General features: G+C 39.5%; 1 protein-coding gene across 3 annotated transcripts in view; it reads left to right on the top strand.

The window, feature by feature from the left end:
* ATRNL1 (attractin like 1) overlaps window positions 1–18785 on the top strand; it is a 514893-nt gene that overhangs the window by 437361 nt on the left and 58747 nt on the right. For all 3 annotated transcript variants that reach the window (XM_081863641.1, XM_081863642.1, XM_081863643.1), the window contains exon 28: window positions 8288–8402. In XM_081863641.1, coding sequence (XP_081719767.1) covers window positions 8288–8402 — 115 coding nt within the window. The remainder of the gene's footprint in view (window positions 1–8287; window positions 8403–18785) is intronic.

The raw sequence follows: 18785 nt of genomic DNA, 5'->3' as shown, positions 1-18785 counted from the left end.
AAGACGCACCAGACCACAAGACACACCTAGTTTTTGGAGGAGGAAAACAAGAAAAAAATATTCTGAATCTCAGAAGCCAGAACAGCAAGAGGGATCGCTGCGCAGTGAAAGCAGCAATCCCTCTTGTTGTTCTGGCTTCTGGGATAGCTGCGCAGCCTGCATTCGCTCCATAAGACGCACATACATTTCCCCTTACTTTTTAGGAGGGAAAAGGTGAGACTTATAGAGCAAAAAATACGGTAATATCTGCAACTATGGCCTCACAGTAAAGTGATTTAAAAAGCTGCTGTTCTTGATCAACAGCTTTGGGATCAAGATCTGTGTTGCCTGCTGAACGATCATATTCATTTTCTTTGTCATAAATTGCATAGCTGGAAATTCCATCTATTTGTGCTAGAGTATGACTTTTATAACCTTGCTGGAGTGAGACCTGTGTAAGCGATTAGAAGTCATCTTTCTATGGTTAGTATCTGCAGTGTATTTTGTAGAGGGAAATGTCCAGACTACCTTTATCACTGTTCTGTGTTGTTGTTTTCCCTAATGTTTCAGTGAATTTTGGAAATAGAACATAATGTACTTATTTGATATAATTGTATGAACCCTGAGGATAAATATGCCTTTGACAAGAGTGAGTTAGCTGTGGCAAAAGGGAAATTGGCCAGAGAAAGGGAAATTAGCTCAATTCTCCCTTCACTTTGGTGGCAGAATTTTAAGAAGCCAAGGGAGAGAGGCCTCTCAGTAGATCACTGTTTCTGAATAGATAATAATGCTAACCTACCACATAGGGGGGTTGGAGTTTAATTAATTAAAGTTGTAAATCAGTGAGAGAGTCTCAGCTGGTAAACATTGCAGTAAAGAAATGCAAAAACATCGACAATGTTCAAGTTCATTCTTGAGAGTAAGCTGAAAATAAAATGTTCTGTTGTACTAGGAATGGCTTTAAAGGCAAGAACATTTAGTGAGAAAGCAAAGTGAAAATAAATAAATCTGATAGCCAATAGAGATCCCTTATCCAGTTTATGAACAAATGTGCAATTGCAATATTTTCTGAAGAATATTCCCCCTGAACCATAGATTTTCCTCCAGTCAAAGCATTTGTGTAATAATTTCATTAATGCTTAAATTATTCATTGAGTATTTTTTTCTTTCAGTAAAATAATTGAGCCAACAAAAATGATATTGAATAGTTAACAATTAGTGTAAAGCTAATAATTTTGGGCAGGAATTCCAATTGTAAAGAGCCCTGAAAGGTGGACACTGGGGGGGGGGGCTGCAGTTGTCTAGCTATCTTGCAGCTCCCCCAAACTCCTTAACAGACAGTAACAATGAGAAATCAATAGTCTTTTGTTTATCCTTGCTTGGAAATTTGAAAACACAGCACAGTATGGTAGGATTCCAAGCCCAGGTTTGGCGAACTCTTGGAAGGATCCTGAACTTCCAAAAAGAGCTTTAAATTTCTTCGATGAAACATTCCAACAGCTCTCCAGTGCAGTGTCATCATTGCACCCATGTTATAGTGGGAGCAAAAGCCAGGTACACCAGCAGAAGAAAAATAGAATTGCACAGTTAATATTTCTTGCATTGCAGATATTAGGACCACTTATTTTCCTGTTCACTCTTCTCCTGTGAAGTTTGATCTTTTGGCGGCGGTGGCGGGGGGGTGGGGAACAGACCTCTTAGAGTTGCCACAAACCATAGAACGTAGCTGTGAGGATTTGAGTTTGCCCATGTTAATTGCATCAAATCAACTCACTTGATTGCTTACGTACAAAGCAATCATGTTTACTCTAGTTGGTGTTCACCAGATAAATACAGTGTTAATAATGTGATTAAGAATTAATTTTTACATTAGTGTAAATTATCATTATCTGCAAAGGGGTAATTTATTCAGGCTGCTCAGGGACTCACTTTTATTTATAGACAAATTGTGATAAGAATAGCTTTCTGATGTTTTCGTCTGGCGACACGGAAGTGATTAATGCGTAGTTGTTTGCATTCTAAGTACTTTGTGGATCAGATCAGTATTTGTGCACTGTGTCAAATTTTATTCTGCTCATGTCAAAATACTTATTACTGCTGACAGGTGTAACATACCCACATTAATTCCTTTATCCAATTTTCTAATTGCTTTTTTGGCAAGAGATGGCAGCCATTTAGTCTTTCGTGATCTATTTGTCTTTATGGCATAATAATGCACTTTTAAAAATTAGATGCACCTAGCTTTCAAATGACTGCCCAGAAAATAGATGACCAAGTACTTAAATAAAATGGGTGTTCTTTTTCTTGGAATATAAATGAGTAGAGAACATTTCACACATTTAGCTCATTTCACTTTGTGATGATAGTGAATATTTTTAAAGGATTTTATTAATCCTTTTTCATCTTTACCGGAATCTAGTTGCATACTGCTGCAAAAAAAGGAACAGAAATTCATTTGTCTAAATGAAACCTAGCCTTACCCAAAAGAACTGATCACTAGCACTGATTTTTTGAGCAGAGCTATGCAAGCACAACCTATGTTTCTACACTGCTAGGAACAGTACAGCATCCATCTCAGCATATGTTTCCTTTTCCTCCTAGAGAGCCATGCACGTTGCCCCTAGCTGGATCAGGACAATTTTTTTGAGCTCAATAAAAATGATCTTATATTATTAAAGTCCACATTCTAGTAATATCTTAGGACCAATGAAAAAGTCAAGAAAAATGTGACAAGCTTTTGAGTTTTCCCGCACTCATCATCAGGTGTGTGGGGTGAATTGTGGGGGGACACAAACAAACAAAAGTAGGAAAAAAATTGGTTTGATGTTGTAGCCAGAAGGTTGAGCTCGTGGACTAAGTTCCAAGAAGGTGATTGCGAGCAGAGTAAGTCTCTGCCAGGCGTTACCATGCAGAAAACATGTATCACTTTCCCCCACCTAAGAATCTGACCGGTTGCAAACCCCAGGGCAAAAGTGGGGAAACTGATCCTCCGGATGTTTCTGGGCTAAAACTCATTCCAGCCCCAGCTGGCGTGGCCAGTGGTTAGGGACTGTTGTTATTTTGATTTAAACACAGCATATAAATATTTGGCAAACTGCAGATACCCCTAATACACAAAAATTAAATAAGATTAAATACAATATTAAAACCAACAACGAAAACTCAAATCAAATGCAAATTAGGATAACTGTTGGGTTCATAAATTGTTTACTGTGGCTTATATGAGTTTTAAAGGATGGGAAATGTTTTTATCTTCATATTGCCACAGACACCATGATTTAAGAAATAATTAACAGTGCAAGAAAATTAGATATATGCTTAACTGTCACTTACTGAAATCAGTGGCACTCAGATGTGCTTAACCTTTACTGGACTGTATCTTATGTATTTATCTCCCCCCACCCCCAACTTTTTGTAAGCTTTATTCATTCAGGCCAACAAAGGAAAACAGGGAGGACACCCACCCACACCCAGTTTATTTTTAAGAAGACATCTGTTTCCTCCATATATTATCCACTCCAAATGGTTTATTAACTGTCTCACAGTCTTCGGCTCTCCCCCCCCCCTTTGTTTTTTGGCACACCATTAACAGCTACTTCTTCTTACTATCCAAAATGTGACAATTCCAGCAAATAAATCACAGTTCTTAAGTGCTTTGGGTAAACAAGCATGTGCCTTATCTCTCCCCCCAAAAGCTGTGGAAAGTGTATGATAAACTGTACATTTCAAAGAATGTGTCTTGTCCCACTGAAATAACTTTGATTTATGGTTATGTATTTATCTTTAAACAACTGACAAACCTAAGGGTATCTGAATTATTATCATTTGCTCTATGCTGCCTGGGTCTCTTCCTACAAACTTGAAATGATATACACTAAGATTGCACTTCTGCTTTCCCAGCCTTAACTTGCTATAAAACATTTTCTAAGGCAAAACCAGAAAATGCTAGATGTACTTGATTCTGATGAAGTTCAGTTGAAAATTGTTAATGGTAATACCATTTGATTCAGGATATGTTATCAGAATTTTATTGACACAAAATTAAAATAACAAAAGTCCCTTAAGATTCTGTAAGTTTTAGCAGTTGAAAATATTTTATTGATGTGAATTTCAAAAATCAAGAGCTGTCTCTCACATATCTATATAGCCATTTTTAAATGAACCCTGACAGTTAAGTCCAGTTGCGAATGACTCTGGGGTTGCGGCGCTCATCTTGCTTTACAGGCCGAGGGAGCCGGCGTTTGTCTGCTCCACAGACAGTTTTTCCGGGTCCTGTGGCATGACTAAGCTGCTTCTGGAGCAACTGAACACTGACACAACAGCATCACACTAAACCACTTTTGTCTTACGGGCAGGGGATATGCCAAAAATGGAAACCAGTGGCTCCTGATCCATAATCATAGGGCCAAACTACCCAGGCTTAGGAGAGCTATAATCAGATCTCATAAAGTCTTTTAATTTTGGTATTTTACAAAACAGGGACTTGTAAGTTTCCTCCGCAGCCAGTAAGCAGGTGGTAGTGGGTAAATTGTATCTGGGAATCAACAGAGACTAAATGGATTAAGGCAACATCTCAACAACGCAGCGCTGATTTAAATAATACCCCTCCCCAAAGCTGCTCCAAGCTGAGGTAGGGGAAATATTAAATACCTGAATGGTAAAATTTGATTCCTAAACAAATCATGACTGATTCATACAAATGTCTGCAGTGCCCAAATTTACTTTTCATGTTGTGAGGGTTCTATACAACTAGGTATGTAATCAGCTATACCACTGGCTATAGAATCTTTAAATCAGCTGACCAGGTAGGTTGGCTGGGCTGGAAGTTTCAATGCATGCAGTTTTAGCAACGGTATGATTTCTGATGGCCAATATATATGTTTGCCACAATTTCTCGTTTGCTGCTCCTTTTTCTGCTCCTTAACTTTATCACAATAAATTCTAGCACAAATTGCTGTAAACACCTTTAAGTTCTGACCTTTACATTAAAATAAATTCTGGGGAGTTTACTCACAAGCAGACTTGTGCAGGGAAATGTTGATAAGTATAATATATCTCATCTCAGTTTTTCTGCATGTTTGCTCACTAAATGTATCCCGCTTCTAGAGTAATAAAGGTTACTTTCTGTTAATTAAATAGAAATTGATAATTGTTTATGCAGTGGAAAATAATACTATTTTCTTCTCTTACTGCAGAATTGCATGTCAGCATATTTAGCATTGCTAAACTGTCACTTGTTTTTATATCCTTAAATCAGTTGACATTTACATGTAGTTTTGTATTTTGCATGTAAATGGAAAAGTTTAATGGCTTTGAACTACAAATCAAAACCCATTGACAGAGCTTCCCCTTGGATATTTTTCTTTTTTGTCTTAAGAACATGACAGCATTGCTTTCTAAATATTTACACATAAGAGGGTAAAATGACTGGTTTTGACCGCAAAGGTTTTAGAAATAGCTTCAATACATAATTAAACATGTAAGCTCTGAAATGAGAAATTCATATAATTTATCAAATGCAAAATATGGAAACATGACTAATTATAAATCAGTTTCAAGTGCTAAGAATTTTGTGGATTTGCATTCTGTACTGTGTGTATTTGCTACTTCTTGATTCTTAGACACTCAAGAAATTTTGTGTTGCTGTGACTTATATTGATGTGCTCATATATGAATGCCAGGGAGTCCTCTTAAAAAGAAAATAGTTATGCATCTGTATTCAGTCCAAGTGAAAGATCCATGAGATGCCCCATAAAGTCCAAAAAAGGGAATAGATCTGTGTGCACAAGGAAATGTGCATATATATTTGCTTCAATAAAATGAATAGGAATAAGTCTTTTGTGGAGGAGAGCTTTTTGTGCCCCTCGCCTCTGATGCAAACAGAACTGGATTTCACCCCAAAGAATGGTCACACAAGTGTAGCCAGAATTGAAATTCCACATGCAGATATTATTTTAAGATAAAAAAGCACTAAACTATTCCAAGGTGAGTTCTGTCTGCCAGAGTAGCAACTGCAGTTCAGAGTGGAGGGCAGGGGAGACACACTTGGACATGTTCAGTTCAGAACTGAAGTCTCTTCAATTAAAATTAAATAAAATTGCAGAATAGCTTGGTTAGTTCTGGGCCCAGTTTGGACCTAATAATACTTTTGATGACATTAGAAATGGAACAGAATTGGAATCCCTTTAGCCAACCTCCTCTGATCTCCAGCCAGGGAAGAACTATTGGGGTGATAGCTTGAATTTGAATTCGAGATGCTATTTCTGAGCATTGCCAATGTGCAGGTTGGTCTCTGTATGCTTACCAGGTGGTGGAGAGCAGAGAACACTCTTCTACTTTTCCTTGCTTTCCACTTTTCCCCAGTCCAGACAAACAATTAAAGAAGTCTGACTAACAGTGACTTTCCTGCCCCCATCTGCTTTCAAATCTCCTTAAAAACCCTTTTTTGAAGTTTGGAGGATGCTTCTGAATGGGGTAGACAGTTGTACAGGTTGCTGAGGGAGAAATAGGGATAAAGCAGCACAAACCCACACACAAACAGTGACCCAAGCACATATTACACCTCTAGAGTGGACACAGCTATAGATAGACCAATGGTTTGGCTGAGAATAAGACAGCTTCCTTTGTTCTGAATTATTAGATCTTATTCTTCCCTATGTTCTGCATTACCTCTTTTAGCTTTGCTTCAAAAGCAAGTTACTATCTGTCCCCTGTTGCAGAGCTTTGCTTTCCCCCTCTGTGTTGAACCAAAGGCAAGACTGTTCCAGAAGGGCTGCAAATACTATATTGGTAGTCAAGATAACCCTGGGACTAGTTGACAGTTGTTGCAAGTATGAGCTCATGTATGCTTATGAATGCACTTGCTTTGATATATGCTAACTGCCGTGCTTTGATGCTGTGTTTACTTGTGGGCCTTGGGATGGTGGCCTGTTGGCCTAGAAAGGGAGTCTTGAAATTGATAGTTGCCAGGGTCAGGTGGCTTGATTATAGATTCTGGCCCAATGGACGTATGCTGTCTTTTGTATAAGTTATGCTTAACATATTAGCGCTTTGCGGACAAGTCATCATGGCCTCTCACTGCCGCAATGTCTGAACCATATCTGCAATGGCAGTGAAGCTTTAGAGGCTGTGTTGCAAGTTTACATCTCCCCGTAAGAAAGCACTAGAACTGGCCATTCTGGTGTTTTTGACATCCTTCTTTGGTATCCCTGCATCAAACCACTAGCACAGGCCACCTGGGTTCAGAACACCCTCCCTTTCTGTGTTCTTTGACAATGCAGCAACATGTTTCTGGTTACCTACAAGGGGATAAAATATATTGTATACCACATTAAATGTAAAGGTAAAGGGACCCCTGACCATTAGGTCCAGTCGTGGCCGACTCTGGGGTTGCGGCGCTCATCTCGCTTTATTGGCCGAGGGAGCCAGCGTACAGCTTCCGGGTCATGTGGCCAGCATATCTAAGCCGCTTCTGGCGAACCAGAGCAGCGCACGGAAACACACTTTACCTTCCCGCCGGAGCGGTAACTATTTATCTACTTGCACTTTGACGTGCTTTCGAACTGCTAGGTTGGCAGGAGCAGGGACTGAACAATGGGAGCTCACCCCATCGCAGGGATTCGAACTGTCAACCTTCTGATCAGCAAATCCTAGGCTCTGTGGTTTAACCCACAGCGCCACCCGTGTCCCGTATACCACATTAGATCAGTCCAATTTGTTATCATTTTGATTTTAACAAAAGTATTTTCTTCATGTATATTTGATTTAATTTAAATGCGAGGGGAGAAATCCTCACCTTTTAGCTTTAGCAATATATTTCCTTTTTCCTTCTCTCTCTGTGTGTGGTGGGAGTGGGGGAACTACTGCAAGCACAGCTGTTTTTAAAAACGTAACACAGTATTTTTTAAAATGTAACACAGTATTCTTCCCACTGTGCTTTCTGTATAAGTTGTTGAGTGATACTAATCCTATGAGAAACTGTAGTGCTAAAACATATTGCTGATCTGAATGTTTCAGTAATTAACATATGTTACTAAATTTGCTGAAATGAAAATCATTATCTTTTAGGTCATTTCTTTCTTTCTTTTGCCACTTTAATTGAATAATGCAAGTTATTCATGAAAACCTGTATTTAAGTCAATGAAATGAAAGGTTCATTTAAAACAACAATCAACGAGGATTATTCACAGGGAAACATTGAGGCTCCTATTTTATTGTGGATAGTTGTAAATGTTTTGTGTGAAGAATCCAATATGTAGCAATATAAAATAACCTAGATCACGTAATACAATTTCTTCTCCATTTTCAGGGTTCTCCAAAGCCAATTGCCATTGAGCCTTGCTCAGGAAACAAAGCAGCAGTACTTACGGTGTTTTTATGCCTGCCAAAAGGATCATCAGGAGTCCCACCACCTGGTCAGTCAGGTAAGAATTCTCCTAAATAGCAGCTATGGCTCTGATTCATTTGTTGTTATCCTAAGTGTATACTGATTGGATATTTACATTAAAAAAAGAATTATAGAAGAATCAGCCTCCATTATAGTTGTCCAACCATACAAGTTGCTTTTCAGAATAAGGACCAGTTGCAATTTGTCAACTTGTTATAACTTACCTTCTCCCATATATACTTGCCCATTCATTCATTGAGCTCCTCATTGGAGGCCCTTCACCAGGTCCCCCTACCTAGTGAATTGGGTTGTTACTAGGGAGAGGGCTTTTTTGGTGGTGGCACCATGCTTATGGGAATGCTTTCCCCAGAAAGGATAGCCTGGCACCCACGCTATGGTCTTTTATAGACAAATTAAAACCTTTATTTTGTTCTCCAAGGCCTTTTAATGGGTATAGTTATCTGGTGCTTTTAGATAGCTGTACCATGTTATTCTGCTTCTGGTTGTTTGTTTGTTTTTCTGATATAAAATTGATCCTAGATGCTATGCCTTTGTTGGGTTTTAGATGTGTTGGGTCCCCCCTATGTTTACATTATTTATAAATGGTTTTGCTGTTTTCATGGCTTGAATTTAGTTTGTTGTACTTTCAATGGGTTTGTGAACTATCCAGAGAGCTATGATTTGTTGGCAGTATATACATTTAATAAATAAACAAAACGACATGGTTTATTATTCAATCACTTCTGTTTTCTTTTGAAGTCTAGTTCTTTCTTTCTTTCTTTCTTTCTTTCTTTCTTTCTTTCTTTCTTTCTTTCTTTCTTTCTTTCCTTTTTGCCTTGCCTAGTGAGCTAATAAGCATTTTTTGCTCCACCACTGAAAAGGCTGGCTTCCTTTGAGTTGTTGCTTTGTGCCAGGAAAATTAGAACAAAGCTGACAAGGCATGGTTTGTTGCGCTTCCTTTATGTTTACCGTTCAAACTGTTAACCCCTTTCCAGCTTCTTCACACTTCTCAGCAGACCAGTCAAATAAAGACTAGTACCACACCTGTGTATACATATGTACACTTTTATAAGGAACTATTCATTATAAAGACGCCACATTTGAAACTGTTTGCAAGGTACTGTGTCCAGATGATCCTGTCTAGTTTGTTTTTGCCTGCCTTTCCACCTAATATGGGAACTCAAGACTGCCTCCAGTAAAATATAAAAAAGGGATTCTTTTAGGTTTGCCAGGATGGGCTTAGAAAAAGGATGGGCATTAGGATTAAAACATAGCAGTATGTGTTTTAAACCAGCACGCCAACTGTAATTGTTAGTCTCTCTGAGATGGAAGTCTGCTACAGTGAACGTTCTACTCAAAGTGGGACGTTGGGAAATAACCCCATTTTGCTTCTAAACCATTTCTCTAAATGATGTTACTTAGCATCATCCTGAAGGGACTTCAGGATGGCCACCCAAAGAAGTGCTGGCGCTGACTATTCAGCAAAGGTTTACCCACTCCCTATTGCTAAAATCTCCCCTCTCTGATTTGCAACCCACAAAGGGGTAGCAAAATTGGAAGGAGATCTTTTGGCCTGGCATTAGAGATTTAGTTGAAGAGGTTTAGTCTATCATATTTACTCTAGCAGAAGGAAAGGTCCATAGAAAAATTATTAGGCAACAACTTTGCATGTAGTTGTCCTGGGTTCAATCCTCAGCGCCTCTAGGCAAGTCTGAGAATGTCTGTTATTTGAAACCCCGAAGAGCTGCTGTCAGCCAGTGTAGACAGTACTGAACTACATGGACAAAGGCAACTTCCTATGTTCCTTGTTGACTACTATGTTTCTTGGAGAGTTTCCTGAGGGTGTTTGCTCTGCTTCATCACCGAATGTACAGCTGTTATTTCTTCCCTATTTTGCCCTCAACTTTTGCTCTTCCTCTCCCCAGTGCCTAAAATGTTTGTGTCAGGTAAGAAGGCAAGGAAAGCAAACCTAAATTTGCTGTTGGCAGCTGAAGCCTTGCCCTTCAGAGGGTCAGATTTGTTCGAGAGCTGCCACTTCCCAGCCCCTATATTATTGACTAGTATGCCACAGTGGGGCTAATTATAGTGGATAATTATATGTGATGGAAATGCAGTTTGGAACATTTCAATAAACAGCCTGGGGAATACTATGTAGCCACACAATATAAATATAGATGCTCTGGAAATTCTGCAATTCAAATAGCCACAAAGGAAACTCTGAAACTGGAATAAATATTCCCAATTTAATATAGGACATAGGCTAGAGACTGTTGCTGTTATTTCATCATCTGCTTCTTCTCATGAGAAGTACACCATTAAAACCAAAGTGCAAGCACAGTACAAAGTACAGCAAACTTTGGGTACCAAGTAGTTATGTCCTGCCTTCTAACCCCTAAGCTCTCAAACTAAGACTTTTCTATTTATATGGATAGAAAATTGAGTGTTGGTTCATCTCCCTCAAAGTGGGGGGGGGGAATCAAATCCTCATCCATTACTATTTACCCATTAATGGAGGTGTGTCTATGCCTATAGTCCTGATATACCCAGTACTGAATTATATGGGCCCTTCGTTCATGGAAGAAGCCCCAGAATCAGCCTTCCTTTGCCAGTCTCAATATGATGTAACTAATTTCCCTCCATTGGAGCCAATAAGGAAATACTAAAAAAAAGCAAAGATCCATGTGGGAAAAATTCAGAACATCTGCCCTCCCTTTTCCTTCCTGGCCAGCACAAGCCAGTAAGACTTTTCAGTGCACATGGACACCCCCACACACACACTTCATGCACACCCCTATTGTCACTTCAGGTTGTCCTGCAAGGTAGTGTCCTCTGTATGGGCCAAGTTTTTAAAATCTGTAAATTTCCTCAGTTTATTTTATGTAACAGCAGTATAAGAAAATAAAGAAATCAAGGGTAATGATACCTTAGGAAATATTGAGGCTTGAGAGGAATATATGTCTGGATAGGAAACCTAGTACAGAACAATAGTTTTAAACATTATATATATGGATTTTATGGGAAGTTGGAGAGTACTTTTGTATCAGTATTTCCAGATTTGTCATAAAATATGTATACCGGTTGGGACATGGGTGGTGCTGTGGTCTAAACCACTGAGCCTAGGGCTTGCCGATCGGAAGGTCGGTGGTTCAAATCCCTGCGATGGGGTGAGCTCCCATTGCTCGGTCCCAGCTCCTGCCTACCTAGCAGTTCGAAAGCACGTCAAAGTGCAAGTAGATAAATAGGAACTGCTCCGGCGGGAAGGTAAACAGCATTTCCGTGCGCTACTCTGGTTTCGCCAGAAGTGGCTTAGCCATGCTGGCCACATGACCCGGGAAAGCTGTCTCTGGATAAATGCTGGCTCCCTCGGCCAGTAAAGCGAGATGAGTGCAGCAACCCCAGAGTCGTTTGCAACTGGACTTAACTGTCAGGGGTCCTTTACATTTTTTTATGTATACTGGTAATGTCTATTGAGGAATAAACAGATTTGAAGTATTAATCTGTAGTAGTAATTCAAAAGGTCTTGTATAAAATGATGATAAAATTAAAAATAAGACCTACTCTCTGCTAAGGGGATTGGGAAAGGAACTTAGGTACTATTATGTTGAATGAGACTTGGACCTTGTGATGGTACCTTGGATAAAAATTAACTTTGTGTACAAAGTTTTAAAAAAATAAAATCAATTACCCCATCTAGGGAACATGTGTAAACAGCGAAAGAAAGCCTGTGAAATGTAGGAGGGGGAGAAAGGAAGGAGGAGAAATATGTGCTTTGCCAGCCCTCTGATGAATCCTTCCCCAAGTGCTGAGCATAGGACTGGCAGCGCACTTTGCGCTGCAGTTCCCAAGCACCCACTTCACAGCTGGCTGGCGAGAGTTTGGAAACCCTACACAAGGCATTAGGACAGGGTCAGAGAAGGTAGGTAGATGGACAGTATTTTTTTGTTAGAAAAAGAGTAATATTCCTAATGCTTTGAGATGACAAGATACACAATAATGTGTACCCACTTAAATTGTTACAACTTTTTTCTCAATACCTGTTTTTATGGCTTGGGTTTGAAAGTTTTAATGCAAATGTATTGTTTCCCTCTTTAAACAATACAATAAAAAGAGAGAAAAATCAATTTCTAATTAGATCTGAAATTTCTTAAGTGAATTCACTAACATATCTTGCGTTCAGGCCTTAACTAAAAGTAGCAATGAGTTATCTGTTCCTTAGTGCTAATAGCTAGGGCTTAATTGCAAATAGCAGGACAAGTCAATAGATTTCCCATATGCAAGCTGAAAATATAGAAACTAACCTACAGTGCTTTACTGTAAATAGTAAACCATCTCAAGCCTGCCTCTCTGTAGCACCATCCGTGCTGATCTTTGCTGAATCAGTCAGAAGCTCTGGCATTTGTTCTCTCACAGGACTGGCACAAGCCTAGAGGATGGGGCTGGTTTCTTTTCTCTTATCTTGCAAACAGCACCTCAAAATGTGTTGTCTTATTCTTCTACTACTCAATCTGATATTGTTGGATCTTCTACAATATTGCTATGGGGCTTTTAATACTGAGATTGGTTTGCAGCTCTGGGTATTTCCTTTGCCTTGAACTCCACAACTTACTAGATCAAGCAGTAAAACTATTGCTGTACCATACCATTCCATATTTCACACGTGGATCTCATGACTGATATTTTTTGCCTATGAACCTCTCCCTCTCAAAGAAAAACCTTCTTACACAAAATCTCATACTCATTCTTCTCTCTGATATCTGTATCTGTGTATCTGAAGAAATGTGCATGCACACGAAAGCTCATACCAAGAATTGACTTAGTTGGTCTTTAAGGTGCTACTGGAAGGAATTTGTTTTGTTTTGACTATGGCAGACCAACACGGCTACCTATCTGTAACTTCTCTCTGATATGTGTGTGTGTGTGTGTGTGTGTGTGTTTAATGTGGAGGGGATTGTTGTTGTACTCAGTTGGGCATTGAATCTTGCAATTCTACCCGCCTAAAAATAAATAAATGAGTGAAGTAGTGAAGTCCAGGAATATTTTTATCACACAATCTTCTGGGTTTTGTGGACCAGGTCTTAGCTTAACACACGCTGTTCATACTCTGCTACTGCTCTTGTGTTGGCAAACGAGAGAGCCTTTATTGTGGCTGCTCTATATTGCGGAATCCCCCCCCCCCCCAAGAGAGGTTAGATTGGCTCCCTTCTTGTTATCTTTCCTTGGCAATCTAAGACCTTCATATTCAGAGATGCCTTTGAAAACTAGATGCAGACGATATTGGGCTGCTGTCAGGGCAATTGATATTTTGATGCTGGTTCTCAATGTTCTTTATTGTACTTATTGTTTTTAACTAATTTGTTTTCATTACTTTAGATTTTATAATAACATTTTTAAAATGTTGTAAGCTGCCTTGAATCCCAACTTGGGGGACAGGTGGGATGTAAATACATTAAATAAATAAATAAATAAATAAAATTAATTCATTTTCTGAGGCAAATGCAACAAGAAAATTAAACAAGAAGAACACACTTTGAAAGCAATGACTGATCAGAATCAGGTTTTCACCTTGTCCTGTGGAATGTTCCATGTCTTGTTACCTTTTGCCTTTTTGGATTTGCTTTAGTAAACCTCTTTCATGACCTACTAAACACCCCTAGCATGATATGTTTTGCTCCTCAGGATCACTATTTGTGATAAACCATAATTAATATAACAGGGACTGATGCCTGAATGTGAAGTCTCTGTACCAACTTGGACTAACTGACCTTTTAATTCCATTGAACCCTACAGTTCTACAAATCTATCCTAAGCACGTTTACTCAAAGTGAGCCTCACTGATATCAGTGTGATTTATTTCCAAGTAAGTGTAAATTTAGTTATTGCTTACTTAGCTGAAGCAGATATAAATTTGTCTACTTCACTGCTATCTTTGTTTAGTATACATTAAATTATATGTTTGGGTGAAATATTTTGTAAGATTCTTATTTTTCTTCATATTTTTCCTTACTCTGAACTAGCCCACAAAGATTTGAAACCAAGATTTATAATCTTTGCATCTACCCCTATTCCTAAAGTTTGGTTTCCAGGTTTTTTTTTATTGTTTGCAATGACACGTTCTCAGCTCTTCATTCTTGAGAATTTATTTTGCTCCTAGATTGTTCTCTCCATGTGGTTCAATATTTCATCCAAACTACATAGCCAGACCTTGAGTTCGTTATTTCCTTCACTTGCTGCCGCACCATTGGCACTTGGCTCTTTCCAGATAATTTATTCATTACCTTATTGCCCTTTATATTCCTGTTGTCTGGTTTATTTTGTTTACTGCCCAAAGTCTTGGAGAGCTATAATTTAGTCCTTCCTAGAACCTTGGATACAGCTGCTCTTAGACAGAAGCTGGTCTACCACTCAATCTCCCAGCAAACTTGTTGTGCAATGAGGAGCTTAAGCTACTAAAAATGCAGAGTCAGAGCTTTCAAGGCAGAGGACTGTTCTGCTATAAGAATTTCATATCTCTGTGATAATGGTCACTGCAACACATACATATGGCATTTCTTACCACATCATTACATTTCGGCATGTTTAGGACACAGTGGAAAAGTCTAGCAATAGTTATTTTACAGAAAAATCCGAAGTTTCTAAAGGAAAGCTTAATGAAGATTAAATGCTACTTTTACTTGCCCATATTTTGCAGGCTAGCATATGGAACAATCCATTAACTAGATTGGATACCTTGGAAGCTATCAGCTTGTTTCTAGAAATTACTAGGGAACTGCCCACAAAATTTCACAGGTGTCATGCTATTAGTATAGGACACTTCTAGGCCTTCCTCCCATTTGTCCTCATTCATTGCCCCCTTTGCCTCCCAAATTTGGCTGATATCACACACCTACAACTATCTCGGCTCCCATCCTCTTCTCTTCCACCTCTATTTGCTCTGCTGGCACACACACCCTTTTTCTCCCAAGTCAGACAGATGCCAACAACAACTCATGCACTTGAGTTTCCTCTTCTCCTTCACTCTCTCCTACCTCCTATCATCCCTATGGCAACCTTTTTTTTTTTTTTACTACCACTACTTTTCTCCCTGGGTGAGGTGAATCAGTGCAGTAAAAATGGGGCCATTACACCAGGTTTCTGTTATGCCCACTATGTCTGTGCTGCCATCTAAGACTCTAGCTTACCCATCTTGGCTTGAAGGTTAAGCATATAAACACTTCTTTTCAGATGTCTTTGACACTTGCATTTTAGCCAACGGTACTTTAGCCTCTCTGAATTGCTGGCATGTGCCCCTACATTCTCAATGCCTAGCTCTACCCCTCCCTCTCTTGAATGGCCATATAGTGGTACAGTGGTGCCCTGCAAGACGAACACCTCGCAAGATGGAAAACCCGCTAGACGAAAGGGTTTTCCGTTTTGGAGGCGCTTCGCAAAACGAATTTCCCTATGGGCTTGCTTCGCAAGACGAAAATGTCTTGCGAGTTCCTGCGGGGTTTTTTCCCTTTACCCCCCCCCCCTTTTCCTAAGCCCTAAGCCGCTTATCAGCTGATCCGCTGATAAGCCACTTATCAGCTGATCCGCTAAAAGCTGCTAAACCGCTAATAGCGCTAATCCGCTAAGCTGTCAATGGGCTTGCTTCGCAAGACGAAAAAACCGCTATACGAAGAGCCTCACGGAACGGATTAATTTCGTCTTGCGAGGCACCACTGTACCTTGGTTGTCGAACGTAATCTGTTCTGGAAGACCATTCGGCTTCCAAAACATTCAAAAACCGAGGCGCAGATTCCCATTGGTTGCAAGAGCTTCTTGTGCTCAGCGGAAGCCGTGTTGCATGTTCGAGTTCTGAAAAACGTTCAGAAATGGAAGCATTTACTTCTGGGTTTTCAGCGTTTGAGAACCGAAACATTCGACAACGGAGAGATGACTTGTTCCAAACCAGACGCTGCTCAGCTCCTGTCATCTTCCCCCTGCCCGTCAACTGAATATACTTCAGCCCTTTGGGCTTAACACACTATAGTCAGGGATTGAGTGGGCAATAAGAGGGACACTAGGAGGGCACTCCTGCACCCCCTTCCCATGCAGTTCCCTCTTCAGACACAATGCCTTAAGTGGGATACTACCAATCTAAATGCATCTGAAATCACACTTAGGGGGTTGGCTGACTTAATACCATGCATATTGGTGCAGCAATAACCAAAATTATGCCACTGTTTTCTTCATGAAAAATACTCCCTTAAACTCCCAAACAGTACTTTTTATTATTTATTGCAGTTGTTCTGAATACAGGATCTTGCAAGCAAAGACTTGGTATTTTAGCCTAAGACAGGTAAGAAAGGGAGATTGCCACATAGTATATGTATATTGGCAGCACAAAGATCCTGCATAATTTCAGAGAAGTTGGCACAGTAGTTGGGAATCTGGCCACAGGAAGCCTAGGGATGAAACAGCAGGCAGTGCTGTGAGACAGGAAATAAGTGAATTAGCAGGAGTGCAGGTATGCCAAGAAGGACCTGCAGCAGTTTTTGCTTATGCAAGGCATAGCCACACACAATGAAAGCAGTCAACAAAAATCACCATTCAGTACAGTTATGAAAGGAAGATTAGAGCAATGGAACCCAATGGATGAATCAACACAGCTGCAAGCACTAGGAATTATTGCTTGCTTTTGACCTGCATATAAAATGAAAGCTGCCGTAGAGATTTAACACTGCACATAAATGTTATGTCTGACAAAAGACCCTAGTGATATTTTTTGTTTTCCCACTCCTTGATGTTGTAATGCAAACTACTTTGGATTAATTAAGAAAATCAATCAATCAAAAATAAATAAAAAGCATCATTGGGTCCGGATGTCACTGTTTGTTCCCATTCCTGTTATGCCTGCATCATTTTGCTTTCCCTTTCAGCTACAAAGGAAGAAGAGGCTTTGTTTATGGAATCAATATTGAAAAAAGACACACATTTGTAAATGGCAGATGTAGGAGACGGTTGCTTTATAAGATATGCCAATATGTCACGACCTAAGTTATAAAATCTTTGAATAGATTGCACACCCTATAATTGTTAAAATAGCTTTAAATATATTGATTTTGTTTCCTATTATTGAGGTGGATTTGGGGCAATCACATAAATCCTTTTCAAAATGTCTTCTCTCCTTTTACATTCTTTTTCCCCCTGATACATTTGCCCCAAAGTGTAAGCACTTTCATGTGAAGGGAGGAACTTAACTAGGAAATGTAGATTAGCTTCCTGCAAAGCTATGTAGAGGTAACAAAAACTGGCAAAGGGCGGCTGTTACTGTATGTTAATAGTTAAAGCACAATTGACTGACTGTTGTTATTACGGTTTTAATAATACTAGAGGTCTGGTCTACTGATCTTTCAAATAAATAATGAAGGCTGATTCTCCCCCTTCCTTAACTTTAGTTAGAGTTGGATTAAGTTAAATGTGTTTGAGACTAAAGCCAAAAAGGGGAGCAAGGAGAGAATCTCACAATTAATTACAAAATTCAGTTTCTATACTTCTGTAGTGCGTTTTGCACCTTATTTATTGGGTATTTAACTTCCTAATGCCTGCATTGTAGTAAATAGTGACCAATGAGTCGTGTGTGTGTGTGTGTGTGTGTGTGTGTGTGTACACAAGTGGACCTGTACTTAGACAATGGTACTTCTTCTTTCCCCACTACTAGCCCCACAAATCATGGGGGTCAGCTCCATTGCACAAGCAGAAGTCTATTGCACATTGGATATAACCCTTGGTGATCATATCCAAGTGCAGTGGTCTATATCATACAGATTTAGGAAACATTTAGCAGAGCTAAAACTGTGGCTTCTGTCCCTGCACTTCTGGTGCACCAGTGCCTCCTCCGGGGCAATCAGTAATTTATGCTAGGACAAAATGATTGACTAGGGTGCATATATGTACAATCGATGGTGTGTAAGGCAATATTGCCCATTTATGTGCCTGAATTTTGCCTGGTATATTCATCACTCTGTTCAGGCCTACCCACATAGAAGCTACTCTGCATATGGCAGTTATGAAAGGCTTGCACCTAAATTTGTGAGTGCTGAAGTTTGGGGGCTACTAGAGGGCAACATTTATTTAGATATTTGGGAAGAGTGTTACCTTTGGCATGCAATTTAAATACATATGTATTTAGTATCATTACAAAACAGTCTAGCAATTGGCTATTGGAGGTCTCTAGTGGGGAACCACCATAATTATTTTGGCAATAGCCATCCCCCCCCCCACCAGAATGCCCATGAACAAGACTATGGGGAAAAGAAAATAACAGCCTCCAACTGCAGTTTTGCTTCTCACAACCTTGGCAGAAGAAAAATAATTAATTTAAAATCACCTACTGCCACCCACCAACGATAAGTCCCCCTAAATTTCTTTTAATCTCTCCCAAATTACTCCTTGACCC

The sequence above is a fragment of the Podarcis erhardii genome, assembly GCF_964252035.2.
Source record: "Podarcis erhardii genome assembly, chromosome: 5".
Taxonomy (NCBI): Eukaryota; Metazoa; Chordata; class Lepidosauria; order Squamata; family Lacertidae; genus Podarcis; species Podarcis erhardii.
The sequence above is the reverse complement of the archived record's forward strand: the minus strand, read 5'-3'. Positions and strand labels throughout refer to the sequence as shown.